At 40.7% G+C, this 20,233-nt stretch overlaps 2 protein-coding genes across 2 annotated transcripts; one reads left to right on the top strand and one right to left on the bottom strand.

Annotated features, from left to right (window-relative positions):
- The first annotated feature begins 5,860 nt into the window (after positions 1-5,860).
- On the top strand, positions 5,861-11,236 carry ca6 (carbonic anhydrase VI). The gene is made up of 10 exons (XM_061058556.1): positions 5,861-6,019; positions 6,585-6,764; positions 7,259-7,407; positions 7,722-7,817; positions 9,403-9,469; positions 9,553-9,710; positions 9,866-9,992; positions 10,103-10,186; positions 10,266-10,298; positions 10,405-11,236. Exons 1-10 carry the CDS (start codon positions 5,929-5,931, stop codon positions 11,037-11,039), a joined length of 1,620 nt encoding a protein of 539 aa, XP_060914539.1. The 5' UTR covers positions 5,861-5,928; the 3' UTR covers positions 11,040-11,236.
- Positions 11,103-18,484, bottom strand: LOC132990343 (solute carrier family 2, facilitated glucose transporter member 5-like). The gene is made up of 12 exons (XM_061058557.1): positions 18,302-18,484; positions 18,076-18,174; positions 17,827-17,987; positions 17,620-17,744; positions 17,396-17,548; positions 17,156-17,281; positions 16,640-16,827; positions 16,231-16,341; positions 16,009-16,110; positions 13,796-13,871; positions 13,473-13,600; positions 11,103-11,647 (listed from the first exon to the last, which is right to left on the bottom strand). Exons 1-12 carry the CDS (start codon positions 18,344-18,346, stop codon positions 11,423-11,425), a joined length of 1,539 nt encoding a protein of 512 aa, XP_060914540.1. The 5' UTR covers positions 18,347-18,484; the 3' UTR covers positions 11,103-11,422.
- Positions 18,485-20,233: the final 1,749 nt, after the last annotated feature.

The following is a 20,233-nucleotide window of genomic DNA, read 5'->3' on the forward strand; positions in this document are numbered from 1 at the left end:
ATGCAGTATTTTTTCGTGTGAAAACGTAAGAGGCAGAATGAGGAAAGATGACGCATTGTGAGTAGCCTACGTGCAGAGAGGCAGGCATGGGTTTCCGATGCAGTGGTTCGTCGTTGGTCACATGTCCTTTAAGATTACCGTTTTATGACACTGACTCTTTTATTTCCATAAAGAATTAAAAAAAATATATATGGCAATGAAGGGGTGCGTGTTTCTTACAGGACCAAACATTTACATGACAATACCGAATGTTGTAATAGGCTATGCGGGTTAAAAGATGTCGAGTCTTAACTTTTAAAACAAAAATGGCTGAAAAACAGGGCCTTAATAAAATCAACATCTTGTATGGCATAGCCTGGTCCATCGTATGGCATCGTCATCCAAATGATATCAAATCAATGTAAAGTGCCCCTGTTTTTTTGCAAGTCTTTTGACATGCAAATTGACATAAAGGTGCTCACTCGTAAGATTATTTTAGAAGACGTTATATTTCCTTTATTTGCTGCTTTGTCTGATAGCCTAGTATTTTAACTGGAGGGGTTTTATGCCTTTTCGTTTCTTTTCAAGAATGTAGAGCTAATTCACGAGGGTTTTCAGTCAAACAACAGACTGCACCATTCATTCATCAGGACATTGCGTTAGTGAATCACAGCATGCGTGAGTAGTGGGTTTCCCACTTAACGTCTGACGTCTTGCAGTGAACGCAGCATCACCGGTAGATGCTGGAGCTCCAGAGTGATGGACGTCTGCTGCAGTGACCTTGAGACTCTGTCGGTCATAAATACAACTGCGCCATCTGCTGGCCGTGTGCCTGAAGTAAAATAGCCTATACTCATACCAGCAGTGTAGTTCCCCCCCAACAAACTTATCCCTATTTGGAAGGAGGTCATTAGAGAAGGATAGAGTATTATATGTATTGATTCAGTTTGTATAATAGGACCCTAAACACTGCAGTCACCAAGAAACAGCCATATAGCCATCTTCTTTTACTTTCTGGTCATTATGCCAATAATAGGCCAACACCTTATTTATTGATAACTTCACATCATATAGGTTGTTAGTGAATGTGTAGTCAGAAAATGAATAGGCCTAAATGATAGTTTGTTTCTTTAGTCAAAAAGTAGGCTAATGAAATTGAATCATCCACAAGGCCAACAACCTTAAATGTGAGTGTCTTAATGGAATTCAGCCATCATTACTTTTATAATTAACATCTGTGCTCATCCTACTGACATGTCAAAATGTCATCTATAAGAAAGGCTAATGCTGAAATATCAAACACACCCTTCCTATTAATCAGTAGGCTGCATGTAGCATTTGAGGGCGTAAACCGAGTGCAGGGACTGGAATTGAAGTGAAGTAACAATCACATATTTATTGCACTAAATGCAGATAGGATAGTCATTTCTGTGCAGCAATCATTTTTGTCCTGATACTTGCGACACCTGAACATAAGGAGGATTTAGGATTCATTAGCAAAACCTAATCAAGAACCAGCAGGTTTGTAGCAAAAACCACAAATTTAACCCTAAATAGCTGCACACGTTTGCCTCTTCTCACACACCATTTGGTCAGAAAACAGGCCTATTTTACAACAACACTTTAAATACCTATTTTCCTCTAGAAAGGGCAGTTCTGAGAGACAGGTAAATTGCTCAGCTGGCTGCAATTTTAAAATGTCCACTGGTTTTAGTAGAGATTAATTGGTAATATTTTTATAGGTAATAAATAATCAGGGAAGCTTTCAAGATCAGGTACAAACAATTCATAGTAACCATTTTAAATAACCACATTTTTTAAATCCCTTTGGCTGGTATTTATTTTCTGACCTTTGGGAAACAGCTGCAGAGCATCTAGAACATGATTAACAACTTACTTACAACTGCAGACGCACGTTGGGTTGTTGTAAAAGCAATTCATCATTGACTCACTTTACACGGCAGAACTGGTGGCTTGTTTGAAAGACGGCCACACAGAAGCAACAGTCTACTCACGGCACATACCACAGCATCTCAACGACAACTGTTCCATTCATGGCAGGACAACATTTGTTCCACGTTCTAGCCTTGTTTTCTTCCCATGTTTCCAGTGTCCTATCACCAATGCAACTTATAAACACTTCATAAAAGTCAGAAAAGTTGCAACCATAACTGTAGGCTAAGTGTTTATTACAAATTTGGTTACAAGTTCCGTTTAAATTTTAATTTAAATAAAGACTTTAAAAGAAAAGTTGAGAATTTGGGAAAAAAATATGCTTCTCTCTGAGATTTAGTTGGGAAAATGTATGCCGGTGTCTTCGATGTCTTACGCTACAGCTAGCAGCCTGTTCGCCCTGCACTAAGACAGGAGACAGCCGGATGCAGCTACTGGCCCAGTCCAAAAGTCCCATAATGGGTTCGTTGGTTCAATGAGTTGTAAAGACAACATATGTATGGGACAGACAATTATTTCACAAGTATGAACACTTCCCCTTGTCCCTGTGCATTACCTAGAAGCTGTTCAGGGTAAAAATAGAAGGACTAATGTTTGTGTTTTCTAGTTTGCTTGCCTCACCCTGCTGCATGCTGTCGAGAAACTGGCTGAATTTGAGTTTCTCCCTTTATGTGCGACTTCTGTATTACTCAGGCCATTCTCACCAGCCTGTCAGACTAATATTTTAGAGAAAGTGTTTTTTTTTTCTTTCAAAAAGGCACACTCATCTTCTCCAGTGGAGGTTTTCACATGAGTCAGACTGGGGTTATACTGCGTGGCTTCCAGGTGTGAATACGTCCATCGTGTGAGCAGGGCATTCCAGGACAGAGCATTCATGCTCAGTGGACTTGGACTTGAAACAATAATTGGCATTGGCAAAACACACAGCCGTGCAGATGCACCTGCACTGGGGCGGCTGGGACCTGGAGGCCAGCGGAGCAGAGCACACTGTAGATGGTATCCGCTACATGGCAGAGGTTTGCTTCTTACAAAAAGAAGTTTGTCTTGATAAAAGAAAGGATCGAGAGATGTGTCAAACAAGCTGGAACACCAGTGTAGTGATGACAGGCTTTTACTGTAATACATAATGCAAATATCGTCTTAACATTAAAAGGCTGCTCTTACTCAAACACATGCAGTGTCAGCTTATGTATCTCATAACCACTTTATACTCTTTCACATGTCCATGTTGTTTGAAGTAACTTAACTTCCCCCGATAGCTGAGTTTGCATGAATTGTGTGATACTGTAGGTTACTTAAAACGTCAAGAGTTTACCACTTTGACTTCTTTGAATTGCATCTGACATTAAACTCGATTTTATCCAGTTTCAGTTGCACCGTTAAAGCAGTTTGACTTATAATGGACAAGAAAACACATTTTTACAGTTGAACACAAAAGATGAAAAAAACCATTTCTTCAACTTGGAAGAAAAAGTAAAAAAGGAAGGAAAGTAAGATAGAGGATATGAGTCAAAACAACAGGGAGTGGCACAGCAATTGTTGAACCAAAGTGTCTGAAAAATCTCCTTGTTCCATGTGAAGTAACACATTTAATAAAGCAATTCAATGTAACCAGGATGATCCCCTGAAGAGATAGATATAACAACAACATATTTTAAAATATGAATAACAAAGATTGCACCTAAATAAGGCTGGTTACACGTAGCGGGTGTAAAATGTCAGGAGAGGTGATAACCACAAAGTAAAGAAGAATTCACAGCTGAGAGTTAAAGATAATGATGTGTGAGAAAGAAGTGTGAATGTGTTATACAAACATCCGCCGACAAATAAATCAGGCTACAAGCCGTTAACATCAGAACAAAGACGTTTTTTTTTTAACATAAACAATCTTGTATTTGTTCTTTCTGTTGATTTAATGTTTCCTGTTGTATTGATCTAGTCTTGATAACAGTCTTTGTGAGTTTCCTTCCACCTTCAATTACATTTCCCCTGGTTGGTAGAAGCTTCAAGTGGGTGAAAAGTCATGGTGATGGGAGTCATATGGTTTGAGTTGGCCTTTTGACTACTTTGCCACAGCACATCAACAAGAGTCATTTGTTAGAAAGTAGGCTTTCTGGCTTTTTTTTCTCTCAACAGGAGGAAGAAATTGGAAAAAGAGACTCAGTAAAATTTAAGACAGAATTGTAAATGTCACATTAAGGGCTCCTATAATTAAGTGTTATATCTGTGGAATTGGAGTTGTCACCTGTTCTCATTTGAATCCATATATTAGCAGTTGCAAGATAAGAAAAATTGACTTTATTAACTTTCTGGTGACAGAGCCTGGCTCATGACTTCCTTGTATTTCAAACAGTTTTCATCTTGTCTCCCGGTGAGGCCGTCAAATGACTCTGTACATACATGCAGTCTGCAGCTGAATCATATACGTTGAGGTCAACATACTGTATGTGGCCAATGAGCCTGCCCTTCTTTGGCTGGTACAATTATGTCATTTAAGTTCCCAGAACCATAAAAACTATGATTGTCCTCCAGGCAAAGATAAACCCAGTGATTTGCTAAGGGAGAAGACAGCTCCGGTTCAGACTAAGTGCTGGTGGATGCCAGTTGAGCATCAAGGGGCATAGGAAAGTGTGGTTTCTTAAAGATCTCAGACTACATGGTTACATGGAATATCTTTTCCTGTTAATTAACCCAAAAAAGTTCAGTTCTTTTTCTACACCGTACTTTCTAAAGCAGTTTTAAACACTCTTTATAGCCAAACACAAAAACTACTGGTATCAATGGAGTACAAGCAAAAACAACATGTAAATCCAGAGAGGAAGGATGTGAGTGGAACAATGAGCATCTTAAATCAAGGGGAGTTCTTTGATAACTTTGTAATTCAATCACATCCTCAGTTCCTCACACTTAAGAACAGAGATCTTTAAAGCTCCTGTGAGGAACTATTAGTATTGTTTTTAAAAAGCTGTAGGCCTATTTTTTGAATCTCTTTGCTGATTTTGCCATGTACGCGTCTAAGTAACTGGTTAACAGTGAAATGTGGCCTCTAACTTATCAAGAATATTTGCCTTGTGAAATGCAGACCTAAATAAAGGCTGCTTTTGCAACGTGAAGTTAATCACTTAGTCTGAAAACACCCTGTCACTTCCAAGTCAAGGCATCCAAATCTCACCAGAAGCCACATTATATTTGTGTTTGTTTGATCTATTTCATGTTGCAGATAATTTCCTGGTTGGGCACACCATTGTAAGCATGACAACCGGATAGAAAAAAAAGTCCAAACCGTCAACAACTGTTCCTTTTTTACAACTTGGTATTTGTAAAAAGAAATGATGTACAGTGTGTTCATTTTGTTCAGTTATGCTAAGCTAACTGTAGGCCTACTGGCTACCATATACAAGTGCTATCAATATTACCTTATCAATTTAATAACATACCGTAATTGACTTTCATTCTTCTATGTCTTTGAATACATTTCCTCTTGGCAGACTGCACACAGGGACTTTGGCTACACACCTCCCAGTTCGACAGCTCTGGCATTCATGGTTGAGACATGTTGCGACAGGTGTTCATCGACAGGTGATGCCGGTCATAATGTAGCCTGCTTTCATTTACTACCACTGGCTCAGGTGTCATTCAAGGAAGTGTTTTTATCAAAAGAATCTGGGACTTTCTGGGATTACAGACATTTCGTCTCTTTGTCATGATATTCGACAGTAAATATTAAACTCAAACTTTTGCCCTGAAACTAAAAACCACTAGACCTGACATGATTACCTGTAGCGTGTAATAAAATGCAGAATAACTCAATTAGAAACATGTTCAAGATAAGGTAGATAGCCAGTATGAGTTGTTCCCTGTCACTGATGGGAAGAGCCCTGGGCGTTCACAGCAGTCGTTTCAACACCTCCCTCCACCCTCACGTTAAATGTTGAGAGAAAATCTCCGTGAGATGTCAGTTTGCCTGCGTGCTTGAAGGGACAGAGGGACGCAGCGATGAAGTTTTTCTCTGTGTTTGTCTCTGCTGTTTTGGTCTGTGTTGTCAGTGCGGGGATTCCTCATGATGGAATACATTGGACATACTCAGGTAGGTAACATAGTAAGAGTTATTTTCCACGAAACTTTTTTTTTTACTCCAAAATTGACACAAGTGACTTGGATATAATGGTCGCATGCGTAAAACTTGTGCGCAAGCTTATGCCATGCGTATTTGTTCAAGCGTAAAAAAAAGAGAAAAGAATCGGTTTAAACGCACTCTCTCGAGTTTTTTTTTTGAATGCCATGAGGGTAGCCTAGTTTTTTAGTCGATATTTACCCGGGGTTTCTGTGTGAATAGCGTTACATTGGCTAAATACCTTCGCTGTCAGTGTGGTTGCATCAAGCGCGTGGGGGGGAAAAAGTGACAAATTAACAATTATATGAGACTGCATGTCTCAAATACTTTGGGAGTAAATAGCATACTGTTGGAAATATCACATCAGCAGCAGCAACAATATCCTGTTAAACAAGTCCTGTGCGTGCCACTGGTTGTAGCCAACTGTACCTGATTTAATACTCCATAAACAAACACTAATGCCTCGTTCGATCAGTGTCACTCCCTAAATAAGCAAGAAGGTGATCATGATTTTTCCGTCCTTGTATTTCTCAAACAGAGGGCGCTTTGGACCAGATGCACTGGCCAATCAAGTACCCTGCATGCGGAGGTAAGAAGCAGTCTCCAATCGACATCCAGCGGCGCAACGTGAGGCACAACCCAGACATGCTGCAGCTGGAGCTCAAAGGGTATGATGATCAGAGAGGGAACTTCCTCATGTCCAACAACGGACACTCCGGTAATGGAACCCAACTTTATTGAATACATGACTCAGACTTTAGGTTTACTAACTGTGAGATGACCATGCCACTGTTTTTAAATGTTCTCATCTCTGAACTGGAAACTTAATTTTACAGCTGACCATTTGAATGCCAAGAATGTGAAACATTCAAACATAAAAAACACTTTTTTAGACTGCTGAAACCCAATCAAGACTTTCCAAAGTTGTGCAACCCATCACAATGATCACCAAGCTTTCCAAATGTTTCCGCAGAGCACCAATATTGCTGCTTGGCATTGATTTAGTATTTAGAGTTAGTTTTGAAGTTTGTATTACTTCACAACATAAATTTGACAGTTTGAGTTGTAGCTGACTTTATGTTTAATGTCATTGATTACACCAGTCAGACAAGTCTGCAGAGCATGCAATCTGATGTCCACTGACATAAGTGCTGATTCATGCACCCTCTCATTCCTGTTTTCCCCACCTACATTTCGTCGTGTTTCCATTAGTTCAAATTGACCTGCCTCCCACCATGGCGATCAGCAAGGGTCTCCCTGGAAAATACACAGCCGTGCAGATGCACCTGCACTGGGGCGGCTGGGACCTGGAGGCCAGCGGAGCAGAGCACACTGTAGATGGTATCCGCTACATGGCAGAGGTTTGCTTTAAAGGCTCTTCTTAAAAAAAAGGAGTTTGTCTTGATAAAAGAAAGGATCGAGAGATGTGCCGAACAAGCTGGAACACCAGTGTAGTGATGACAGGCTTTTACTGTAATACATAATGCAAATATCGTCTTAACATTAAAAGGCTGCTCTTAATCAAACACATGCAGTGTCTGAATGCAAATACGTATGTAGCTACAGTTTATGTTACAGAAGCCTTTTTTTTACATTTAAAATGTGTGTTTACTGTTAAAGTTGTTCCAGGGCCTATTTGACATAACCTGTTTTTCGTTTACACCTTGTCTTTCAGCTACATGTCGTCCATTACAACTCTGACAAGTACAAGAGCTTCACTGAAGCCAGAGATAAACCAGACGGGCTGGCAGTCCTTGCCTTTTTCTATGATGTACGTAGCCACACACACTTTAGTTCTCCTGGTATGTTCTGCTTTTTTCGCTTTACTAGGTTCTTCAACATCTACTCAGGATGCTGACACTATTTCTGATATCTGACCATCAACTGTGCGATATTAAATTGAGAAAAATGTGTCACCAAATGCTGTTGAAGTGTGTAAGTTGACATCCAGCCAGGTTCAAAAGCTCTAGGGTGTTCAGCTGAACGCAGACACATCGAATGAGTTTTTGTTTACAGAGGAAATGCTCTGGATGTTGGGCAGTCTGCGGCTCTCAGCTTTAAGAGGTCATCGCTGCAGCAAAACCACCAAAGGCATCCAGAGTGGCTGAGGGTTAGAGCTGAACTCTGAAGTGACAAGTGATTCAAAGCAAGCTTAAAGTGTTATTCTGGTTTTAATTGAAGTATTACAAAAAGTGTTGTTCTCATTGCTAGTTATAGGATTGCATTAATCATTTAGAAGACGTCTGGTGGAGAAAAAAAACCCTGTGTAGAGTGATGTTCAGACAGGATTTATTGTATTTAGAAGAGAAAAACAAAGGTGAAGTGTGCATTTAAAGCATCCATCAGCTAACAGCCTGACATTCTGGCTCTGCTTTGTCTTTAACAAAAAAAAATCCAAGACAGTGTTGTCTTACAGTATGAAATAAAATAATCACTTCAGATATCCTAAGTGCATTTACTTTTAGTTTTTACCTTCAAATGAAGTTGTTTAAATTAGCCTCGTTTACGACCTCTCTGATCACCTGATCATGTATTTTGTCCCTGTTTGTTGTCACTTACTGTATGTAGGTAGGAAGCCAGTATAAAGCAGATTTTAGGAACTGCTTTTGTGGACACAGTGTTGTCATACGATAAAGATTAATCAATATCTGCAAAATAAAGTTGTACTGTCGGTAATTAAAAAAATATATAGCTGGCCATTACTTATACGGCCATTTCAAATACGCAGCGAATCTATTTTCACCGTAGTACGCTGCAAGCACACGTCAAGCTGGACAGAATATGACAGCCCGGACAGGAAGTCACCGGATTCAGTGTGAATGGGCGCGAGCCGTCCGACGGAGCAAAACCGCGGCGCACACAGAGTATGTGTGAATTGGGGGTTAGTGATTAACAGTGCGATGCATATTTAATAAGTTAAGTAAGTTACTGTTAAAAGACACAAAGAAGATTTTTTTTGTAAAAGAATAAAAATAAATCTGTGCTTACACATGTACAGGAGGACAAAAATCAGCAAAGACTGCTTTTTTCACATGGGTCGCCAAAACCAATACAAATTGGATATTCTCCAATATTCTGAGCTTTAATAGTCTTCACCCTAGTTACTATAGTCTATAAGTACTTGTCCCACTACTTGTTCTTCCTCTTGCAACAACAAAAAAAATGCAGCTCAAACGTATCAGGATAGCAAAGCTTATACATTTTTTTTTAAATGTCCATTAATGAAAAATGATTAAAAAAAACATCATTTGAAAAAAGAGATAAAGTGATTGCTCTCAGGCTATAAAAATAATGACCGTTCAAGACTGAAGCTTATGTGTTGACTGATTTTTAAAGCAGCTTTGGTTCTCTTTCAGGATGGGCATTTTGAGAACACCTACTACAGTGACTTCATCTCTAACCTGGACAAAATCAAGTATGCAGGTGAGTTACTGCACACAACAATTGAATGTCCCTGAATTGAGTGTCTGAGTCTAACTTATGTGATATTAAATGTGATCTTGAAGGTCAGTCCATGAACATTTCGAGCATCAATGTGCGCGCCATGCTCCCAGAGAACCTCAACCACTTCTTCAGGTACCAGGGCTCCCTCACCACTCCGCCCTGCTACGAGAGCATCCTGTGGACTGTGTTTGATACTCCCATCACTCTTTCACACAACCAGGTACAACGAGCAGGAGGGGTTATGGTTTAAAAATATGAAATGAAGCCTTTAAACCTTTCTTTCATTTATGGAGGCTTCCTGCCACTATTTTCAGGAAGCCATCTAATTATTAACATGTCATACTGTTGTTTTCTCCACTCCTCTGTTATGTTCAGATCAGGAAACTGGAGAGCACTCTGATGGACATTGACAACAAGACCCTGTGGAATGATTACCGCATGGCTCAGCCGCTCAACGACAGAAGAGTGGAGTCTTCTTTCCTGCCACGCCTCGGGAAAGGAAGTGTGTAACATGTTGTGAAAGTGTGATTACAGAATATAATTAACTCCCCTTAGCTGACCAAGGTCTGCGTCTAATCCTTGTCATTTTCCTTCACTTTTTTTTTTTTGCAGCTTTTTGTCGGCAGGATGAGATCGAATCCAGGCTCCTGAAGATCGAGGGTCTGATTACGTCTCTTGGAAAGCATGTGACGTCAGGTGACTAAGCTTGGATTAAACTGCTGATGATATTGTGTTGAAGTTGCCATATTTACCGTCTCTCTTTTTCTTATGTAAGGTCGAACTCATAGCTCAAGGCCTACAAGATATGGTGAGCCACTTTTTTAATTCTCATTGACTGAGATCAGTGACACATTACTCAAAAATAGACGAAGATTTCTCGGAACTCCCTACTCTGATTCTTGTTTCTTCCTTAGAACCTCGTGGTCTGTTCCCTCTGGTGCTCCGCTTCCAAGAGAAAAACTCGGGTGGTTATGCTTTGGCCCGCCCCAGCCACCCCATGGAACTGGATTCCTTTACCATCTGCATGCACCTCCTTCCTCAGCTAGACGGCGTACATACCGTCATCGCCTACTCCAGCAACGGCAAAGAGAACGAGCTGGCCGTCTCCATCGGCGAGGACAGAGACGCAAGAGAAGTGGGCCTCTGGATCGGCAATGAGTTCGTCAACCTGCCGCACAACTTCAAGTCCCACGACTGGGCCAACTATTGCATCACCTGGTCATCGCACATGGGCGGAGCGGAGCTGTGGATCAACGGGAAGGTGGGGGAGCAGCGATACCTGAAGAGAGGCTACAACGTCAGCCCAGGTGGTGTGTTTATTCTCGGCATGGACCAGGATGGATTACTGGGAATCTCCCACGCCAAAGCCTTTGAGGGTATGATGACCGATGTCAACGTGTGGGACTATGTCCTGACCACGGCAAACATCCGGGACCAGATGTCATGTGAGAGGAACAGCACCATAGTGGGAAATGTGTTCAGCTGGGGAAACTCCAAACTCAGCATGTATGGTGGGGTGCAGTTGGACACTCAGTACAGATGCTCCTGAAGAAGATTGGCTGATTCTGATCGATTCAAAAAATGCAAAAATAAACCAAAAAAATCAATGGTATGCGGTGATTTAACTATTTTAAAATGGGATGAAGGATATACTGTCTTTTATGTATCTGTAAGTCATTTTAAAATTCAAAATGTATCTTATAACTTCATTGTATCCATGCATGAAAAATAAAGTTTTTCAAGTGACTTTTATGTTTGATTAATGACTTATATATTATAGATATTTCTCCACAAGCAAATGATACAAAAAGCGGTTGTGCAAAGATTCCTTTTAAAAACAGACAACAAAGTCTGGATTAAAACATTTCCAGTCCAATACAATCCTCCCCAGAGCGCACACTTCCTTTCCCCCCTGAATGCTCTCGTTTGTCTTCAGAAGGCCGTGACCCTCTCAACATCCTCCAGGTTTTCTTTGCTCCCTTTCAGCGGCAGATCCCTGTCACCCAGTTTGATCTCCACTTTGTTCCTCTTGGCGAACATCTGGCAGATCTCCAGGAAGGTCTTGTTCTTGGTCTCAGGGACCACCAGCCAGATGTAAACCAGTGTGACCAGACAGATTATGGAGAAAATGATAAAGCTGTAGGGGCCCAGACCGCTCTGTGAGGATGAAGGGAGGAAAGGAAAAATGATCATACTGTCTTCAGGTTGAAATTTTAGAAACGCTAGGTTGGACATAAATAGTAGATAAGGGGAGGTGAAGTCAAACTTGCACTCTTCTTTATTGGACATGTTCTGTTATTGTTTGCTTTTTTGGTTTAAAATTGCACAATTGAGCGGAAGTTAAGATAAGGAAAGTAGAAAGTTTATGTTTATATCTAACACTACATTTCTCAGTCAAGTGGAAAAGATAAAATGAAAAACTTCTTCCAGTAAAAGGGGACTCATGTTTGAGAAAGAGGAGACTGAGGATAAGATTCCTAGGAAGAAAGTCTTCTTAGAACAACAATTTATCTCTGATGTGGTTTTCCCCCAAGAAAGGTTAAACTACTGAGTCAGAAATGTCTTAATCCATTGCCCCATCAAAAAGTGCAAGCAGACTCCTGCACACTGCCTAACTTTCAAAAATACATTCAGAGGCACTGTTTTGGTACTAGGCCTTCATTAGGCAGTTTGTTAAAACAGGCAGGACGTCTTAAATAGGAAGCAGCTTCAACCTATCAACATATTGATGACAGAGCTAAAAACAAAAAGTTACCGAAAGCTTAATAGGGAATTCGTGATTTGAAGTTAAAGGAAGAATGTGCTTTTTGATCAAGTAGATGTCGCCCTTGAGCACCAGCATTAAACCAAAACAAACTGCTGTTTGGTGACAAATCCACTATTCTATACTGAAGCCTCCGCTCTCCTCCAGCGGCACACCTCCAACCCTCGCCACGAAGGAGTTATCAATTTGCGGCGGCGGACAAATTGTTCTTGGCTCGAGCTGCAATTGACTGTGTCAATGTGGATTGTTGTGTTAGGTAGCTAATGTTAGCGCACTTTGGCTAACTCATAGCTTCACATCGCACATAAATTGATAGGAGATGACCGTGATCTAAAGACACTTGCGTGACATCGTATACATATAAATGTATCCCCTAACCCTAAATAGAGGGGTTCATAGGCATGATGAAATACAGGATCAGAGTGGATTGTTAACAAGAAACTTTGCAGATATGTTTTGCTGAGCTGTGAGACTTATTTAAACTTGTTAGAAAGGAGGATACTATGTGACCTTGAATACAATCTTAGATGAATTGCTGTCTATGAATGATTAGAATGAGAATAAAGATTAGTTTCAGTTTTTACAGGAATAATGTGATTAACTAGTTTGTGGTCGGGGGCAGTGAATCTCTTTAGTCCCTAGTGACTGCTGACAGTGGTTTTTTTTTTTTTTTAAGATTTACTTTTGGGCCTTTTGTGCCTTTAATAGAGAGACAGGACAGTGGACAGAGTCGGAAATCAGGGAGAGAGAGAGTGTGGAACGACATTCCTGTTTATGAGTTAATGCTTTCCAATATTTGAGGGCCAATGTGTTGCATTTCAAACGTTCTTGTGTTGAGTTGAGAATAAGATGTGTCTGAATTCCTAACACAGACAGGAAAAAGTGAAGAAAACTCCTTCAAAATAAAATCTAAATTACCACATCACATTGGGGACATGACATGGAAAACATCTGCACCTAATTACATTGTGATATAAAAACATTCCATCCCCAAATGTGATCATTCTTAGAAATTGTGTATCTTGGTGGAGAGGGGGGGGGGGGGGGGGGGGGGGGGGGGGGGGTTGGGGGGGGGGTTGGAGAGTTTGGGGGGTGGGGGTTAGAGGGATAGCTGGGTTTTAACATTCATTTAATTTGCTAGGCTGTTGTACTGCCTGATATATGATGGTGTTTCGATAAAAAATGAATGAGAAAAAATAAATAAATTGTGTAACTGACCTCTAGGAAGGGGAAGACGAGGCCAACGGTGAAGTTGGAGAGCCAGTGGACAGAGCCTGCCACCATGAAGGCAGCGGGGCGAGCCGACTGCCTGAACATCTCAGTGGTCACCACATAAGGAATGGGACCTGCAGAACACGGATTGTGTTGCACACAACAAAAACACACGAGACACATCATCAGTCATCGTCTCAAACAGCTGAGTGCAGCTTTACAACATATATCATTACATGTCTGCTCCCATCCAAACAACACTTGAGCTAATGGAGCACTCTGTGGTAATCAGTGTGTGGGTTAATAACCACTGGCGGGGTCACACTCACTGGGTCCTATGGCATGTCCTATGACGTAGATGATGACACAGGTGATGCTGATGTAGGGCATCCACGTCACGCTCTCCTTTCAAAACAAACCAACAACTGTGTAATCATTAAGCAGTCGTATTGATCCTTTAGACAAGGAAAAACGTGCAGCAGAATCTGCTTGAATGTGGATTATTCATAACACTTTTTTGTATTCCTTTCTTTTAACAAAGCTTCTAAGTTTACAAAAGACCCATTGATACCTGTCTGAAGCGTCTTTAAATCAGGTGAGATCACAGGGTTGATGTGTATGTACATGGTTCATGGTTACTCTCTAATGGCCAGTGTTGTTTCTGGGTGGGTGAGTCTGTGTTCATGTCTCAAAGTTCTCATGACCCCAGCAAACAGTGATGTCAAGTCATCAGACAATCTTCAAATGTATGACTTGGCTCAAAAGTAATTATAAGTTTCAAACTGAAGTGTTTCTGAGAAAAACAGTTTTTTTCTGATACATCTTTATCAAACAGAACTGTGTGAAAACCAAAGAAATACACATGTCTCACAATAGTAGCAGACTATTACTCACTATAGGAAAAACAAATTTATGGATTTATCATTTTCGGGTTATCTTTCGGTATTTAAGTCATCATCGAAACCAAAATTACAATCATAGAGCCGTCATGCTTCAAGTGAGTGCTTGCAAATCAGAATCAGAATCAGCTTTATTGCATGTATGCTGACACACACAATGAATTTGTCTTCAGTAAATGTGCTCTCAATGTACAAAAAGTTGAACTAAATATAAACAATATATACGCAAAAATACTTATATATACAAGGATAAATAAGATAATAGTGTAGGGGTGACTAGTGCAAAGAAAAATGCTGTGATGAACATGATAATAAATATGTAATTATGTAACAGATGATTAATATACATGAGGTAGAGTTTTTACAGTATTTACAGAAGCAATGTGCATAGATTGATGGGGACAATATTAATGTATGATTAAGTTATTGAACATAAAAAATTGTTGTAAATAGTCTATGTTCATTGACAGAGGGTGATGGTTTAAGGGTTATGGGTATTTTACAGCGGCAGGTCTGACACTCTGTGACTGTTTAGCGTTCATCAGAGTGACAGCCTGGGGGAAGAAACTGTTCTTATGACGAGTTGTTTTAGCGCACAGTGATCTGTAACGCCTACTGGAGGGGAGGAGTTTGAACAGTTTGTGTTGCTACCTGCCTGTTTCCTGACCACCTGCCGTATTGGATTTTGAAATAATGTAACATGGCATTAATTCTACGATTACAGTAAACAAGGAAATCAAGGAACATTTATGCAGAACTGGTAAAAAGTTTATCGACGCTTACTCCTAACCCCCCCCTGATTTCTGATTGATCCACCAGAAGTCCCTAAATCTGCGTCTCGGAGATGTGAGCTGGGCCTTTGCAGCTGCCTGCAATCAACTCTCACCCTGCCCTGTTCAATCAGCTAATCCTCCTGTGGGAGCACAGATTTGTGCTTCACTGTGATGAGTATGCTTCTGAATCCCTGCCAGGTTTTTTTTTATTATCTGGCTTACACTGGTTTAAAGTCCTGGGGGGCTGCCTGCTACTTACTTACTTAAGTTCTCTGTAGGAGAACAGCTGCGTGGTCTCCTACTTCTTCCCATTGGTACGCTCTATGAGTGTAACACTTTTAAGGCATACTGATACCTGATTGAAACCAACAAGAAGTGCTGATCGCTTTGGATAAAAGTGTCTGCTAAGTGAATTGTAGAATTGATCTGTGGGCTGCAGCCTTGCAATTACAAGAAATATGATGACTTATGCAACAGGGTTTTTAAAAAAATCACGTGCTATGCATCTGTGGGGATGTTTACTCTCAAGGATAAAATACTTACCAAATAAAGATGCAATTAATCTCAAATTAAAGGTGTTGGCTCTGTCTTTCTTCAACCAAAAACATGGCCTGGAGTTCACAGCCATAGAAACAATATCCAGCTGTCCTTGCCTCAGCTTATGCACTAAATCCACAATTTATTTACTTTATAAATAAAAAAATAAAATACCATTGAATCTTGTTTTTCTTTCCCAAAACCTCAAATGACTCCAAAACATATCACCTGACCTCGGGGTTGAGAAATACATGTTTTTTTGTGTGTGTATGATAAACCACTAGAGGGCAGCAGAGAAGCATATTGAATCCCTCTGAGTGTTTCTCATGGTACCTGGAAGTTAAGAGCGATGGTCAGCAGCACACAGGCTCCACAGCAGATACCGAACCCACAGAGGAGGAGCAGCCTTCGTCCTGAGGCCTCCACGATGAATACCTGGTTGTTACAAATCCTTTATCAAGAACTTTCTACTTCTGCTGATATGATTAAACTACATACTGTAGAAGTCAGCTTCTCTCCAAAGTTTTAACTGTTAGTAGCTTTGACTGTACCTACAGCAGTTATGGTCATGAAGACATTCACTGCTCCTGTTCCCACTGTGACATACTGGATGTCATTCTGGTTGACCCCTGCTGTAGCATAAATACTGTCAGCATAGTAGTAGATCTGAGAAGGAAGAGAGAAATGCATTATGGTCAAAAATGCTGCATAGAATTTAAGAACGAAGTTGAAACATCAGAAGGAGGATGCAGCAGAATAATGGGCAAGGAATGACATAGATCCTTTTTGTGTCTTGCTCCTTCCTCAACTTGATTAAAAAACGATTTGATCTGCAGCCAGAACAGAACCAGTTGTTGTTTAAACAAAGCACTCTGATGGGGTGCATGTCTAAAATAGAGTCAGTCTGGGCATCATTGGGTCACAGACAAGGACAAGGACAACTGTTACGACAGGGATGACTCACCGCGTTGACCCCCGACAGCTGCTGGCCCATGTTCATGACGATGATGGAGACCAGCTGCCAGCGGAGGGAGCGCTGGGACAGCAGGCTGAGCACCGACAGGTGGCCCTCGGCCTTCTCCGACTGGTCCTCCAGATGCATCTCTGACAGTTCTGCGTCCACATCGTCCCAGCCACGCAGACGCTGTAGTGCTGAGGGTAAAGCATACAGAATCTTTTATCAATATATCAATCCATTTTATTTAGGAAGTGAAAAATTACAATATATACAATACAATTAATACATATTTATACTAACAGAGACCCAACTTAATTCACCAATAAGCAAGCACTTGCCAATTGTGGCAAATAAAAATGTTATTTAACTGGCAAAAATCTAAAACAGACTCATTTGTGTATAGCCGTCTGAGCCAAGAAAGTGTGATAAAAGGAGACAAAGAGAGAAGATATTCTAGTTTATATGGCTAGCTTTTTTAGCCTTAGCTTAGCCTTTTCCTCTGACTCTTAACCTTACATTTACCTTTCTTTGCCATCTTCTCGTCTCCTTTTTGTATGAGCATGTATCTGGGGCTCTCTGGGAAGAAGGGCAGAACCAGCAGCTCTATAAGCGCAGGAATGCCGGTCAAACCCAGCATGAGAGGCCAACCTGGATTCAGAAGGGGGGAAAGACATGTCCTTTACAAATAAACCTGACCTTAACCTCCCACCCAGAAGACACGCTTCAACTTCCAACCAATGGTTGGCTTGATCTATCACCTACCTGTGCTGTTGCCCAGTATGTTTCTGATGCCAAGCACTTGTGCACAGAGGATGCCGATGGTGATGAAGAGCTGAGGAACAATGCCAAGGGCTCCCCTCAGGTTTTTGGGAGACAGTTCCCCCAAATACATGGGCACCACGTTGGATGAGAGACCTGCACATTAGGGAGAACTTAAGATACATTATGAACGACTCCTCAGTTGTGATCACTCAGAAGTATCTGACCTGCACAGATGCCCACTATAAACCTCGCCACGATGATGATCTCATATGACATAGCGATCTCACTGACTCCCATCATCACAGCCGGGACGATGGAGAAGATGTTGTTGAAGAGGAGGGTGCCTTTCCTGCATTTAGAGATATGTTAGACAAACAACATACAACAACATAGCAAATCCATTCTTAGGTGGGCTTAACATGTATCATTACCTCCCTAGTTTGTTGACCAGTGGGGCCACCATGAGAGAGCCAAAGAAGCCTCCTAGCGGGTACATAGACACAGACAGAGACCACAGCAGAGTCAGGAAGTTGTTCTCCATCGGTTTTCCATAACGCTCCAGGTGTGTGATGTTATAGAACTGCTTCATGAACTAACAGGAGTAGACATATATTTAGAGATACAGTGGCTTCTTTATCATTGTTTGGGTAAAAAGAAGACGCTGTTTTTGCTTTGGTTACCGGTGATGGGGAGTTGATCACAGCTACATTATATCCATACTGGAAAGATGAACCAAATGCAGATATGAGTGTTGCCAGAGCCAGGACCACAGTTAATCTCTGTAAGGGAACATCCGCGCAACGTCTTTTTACAACACAAACACCATCCATCAGGATTATTTGCTCGCTGTCACAGAACAGACAATACAAACTCGGAAGTGATAATAACACCTGGTGTGTAACTCACCCCTTTCCTCTCCTTGAGCTTTTCCCATTCCTGTGTCTCCTCCATGGCGCTGTTTGGACTTCACTTTAAAAAATAACAGTCCACTTTGTTAGTAATGAATGCACCGCTGAATTCTGCCTGACCTTTGGACACGAGATCAGAGAGCGCAGCAGAGGTTTACAACTCGGCTTTGGTTATCATGATTTGTTGCTGACTGAGCTCTCTGCGTCAGGAAGTTTTGTATTCAGGGCATATCTTTATTGCACTAGAGCTCTAACTCAATTGTTTCAATTGATGAGAAATACACCTGCCATTAAAGGCAGGAGTAGTGTTATCATCAAAATAATAAAGTCATATTTGTGTCTTTATTGCACCTGCAGGCTGGATCACAGAAGAACTGTTATTACAAAATGATGACTTAATGCTGAAACCACGATAAGTTGGCAAAGACTTAAGACAGTTTAAATGCTGATAACTGAGAAACTGCAGACTCACAACAGCTGTAAAACATTTTTGAGTTGTCGTGTATTTGTCCTGTGCTGCATTGTCTTTTATCTCAGGAGCTGAGTTGGTTTGTTAATGAGATAGTTTACTCTTAAAATGGGATGTGATGTACTTCAGGGATGCCTGCAAAAATAAAGGTAACGCATAAGACTGCTAGTGCTGGTGAACAATAAAAATAATTAAGTCAGAAATATGCAAGTCTTGATTTAAAAGTCTTTAAAAAAAAAGGTTTCTTTAAGTAAAGCTGATTAAGTTTTATGAAAGTCACTTTTTTTAAGGACTCTTTCAAGCTCCTGGAGGAGTTTAAACTCATAATGAAACAGAATTGAAACAGTGATGCCTCTTTGTAACCAACAACAGGAAAACAAACTCACAAACAAACAAAACATCAGACTATTTCTGTATAGTTATATTTAATGCCTGTAATAGTAACACTGACATGCGAAGGACACTGAAGAAACTGCCTTTAAAGAGTGTAATGAGTGATAGGTTTGACAGTTGAAAGAAAGAGGGGTGAGGCTTTTTCCCGTCAGAAAACACAATTTACTAAAGAACAGGAAATGGATCAGCAATGAGTTATAACTGTGTGTAAGACTTTGTCTACAGGAGGCGCCAAAATCATCACAAGCCAAATGTTCTTCACAAGAGCTTTGAATATATGGGATGGTAAATGGACTTGAGCTTGTAGAGTACTTTTCTAGTCTTTTACACCGCATGTTACACCTACCCATCCACACACTGATGGCAGAGGCTGCAGTGACCAGCAGTAACAAGTTATGTTAGAACAGTTAACAGAAATGAAAGGTTATCATTTTTGCTGACAGATTAATATTTCAAGCAATATTTAAGATAAAATGCCTTAAAGCTTAAAGTGTAAAACGTTTAAATAAGGAGCAAAAATGTGTCCCAGTCAGATGGAGTATGTTGATGGCATTTTTAGTGCAACATTTTAAGAATTTTTTGAGAAGACTAACCTCAGTATTTCAGTAGAGTGAAACATTTAACACAAAATTGTAGCTGACATACTGTGAAAATGTTATATAATTAAGATTTTTTTAATTTTCTGGGGGAAATTTGGCTTTATTTTGAAAGGACGACTGAAGATAAAACAGGTAATACAGGGAAACGAGAGAGAGGGAGCCATGACTTATAGCCTCTGTACATGTCCTGTAGCAGCTCTGACCTTTCATGATTACATTTGTTGGACAGCGTGTTTGGGAATCTGCACCAAAAATGGACTCACACATCCAAGTGGAAAGCCTATGCTGTGGAAAAAAGGACTTCCATTAACCTGAATAGTGAACGGACACCCCGTGCAGTGCAGTGCAGCCTTCTGCCACTCTTTAACTTAATGAATTAAGTGGGCCGGGAGCCAGCAGAGGAGAGTGCAGAAACCCCTTCCTGAAGTGTTTCCACCAGCTCCAGTTACCACAATGTCAGCCAAAATTT

The sequence above is a fragment of the Labrus mixtus genome, chromosome 15, assembly GCF_963584025.1.
Source record: "Labrus mixtus chromosome 15, fLabMix1.1, whole genome shotgun sequence".
Classification (NCBI taxonomy): Eukaryota; Metazoa; Chordata; class Actinopteri; order Labriformes; family Labridae; genus Labrus; species Labrus mixtus.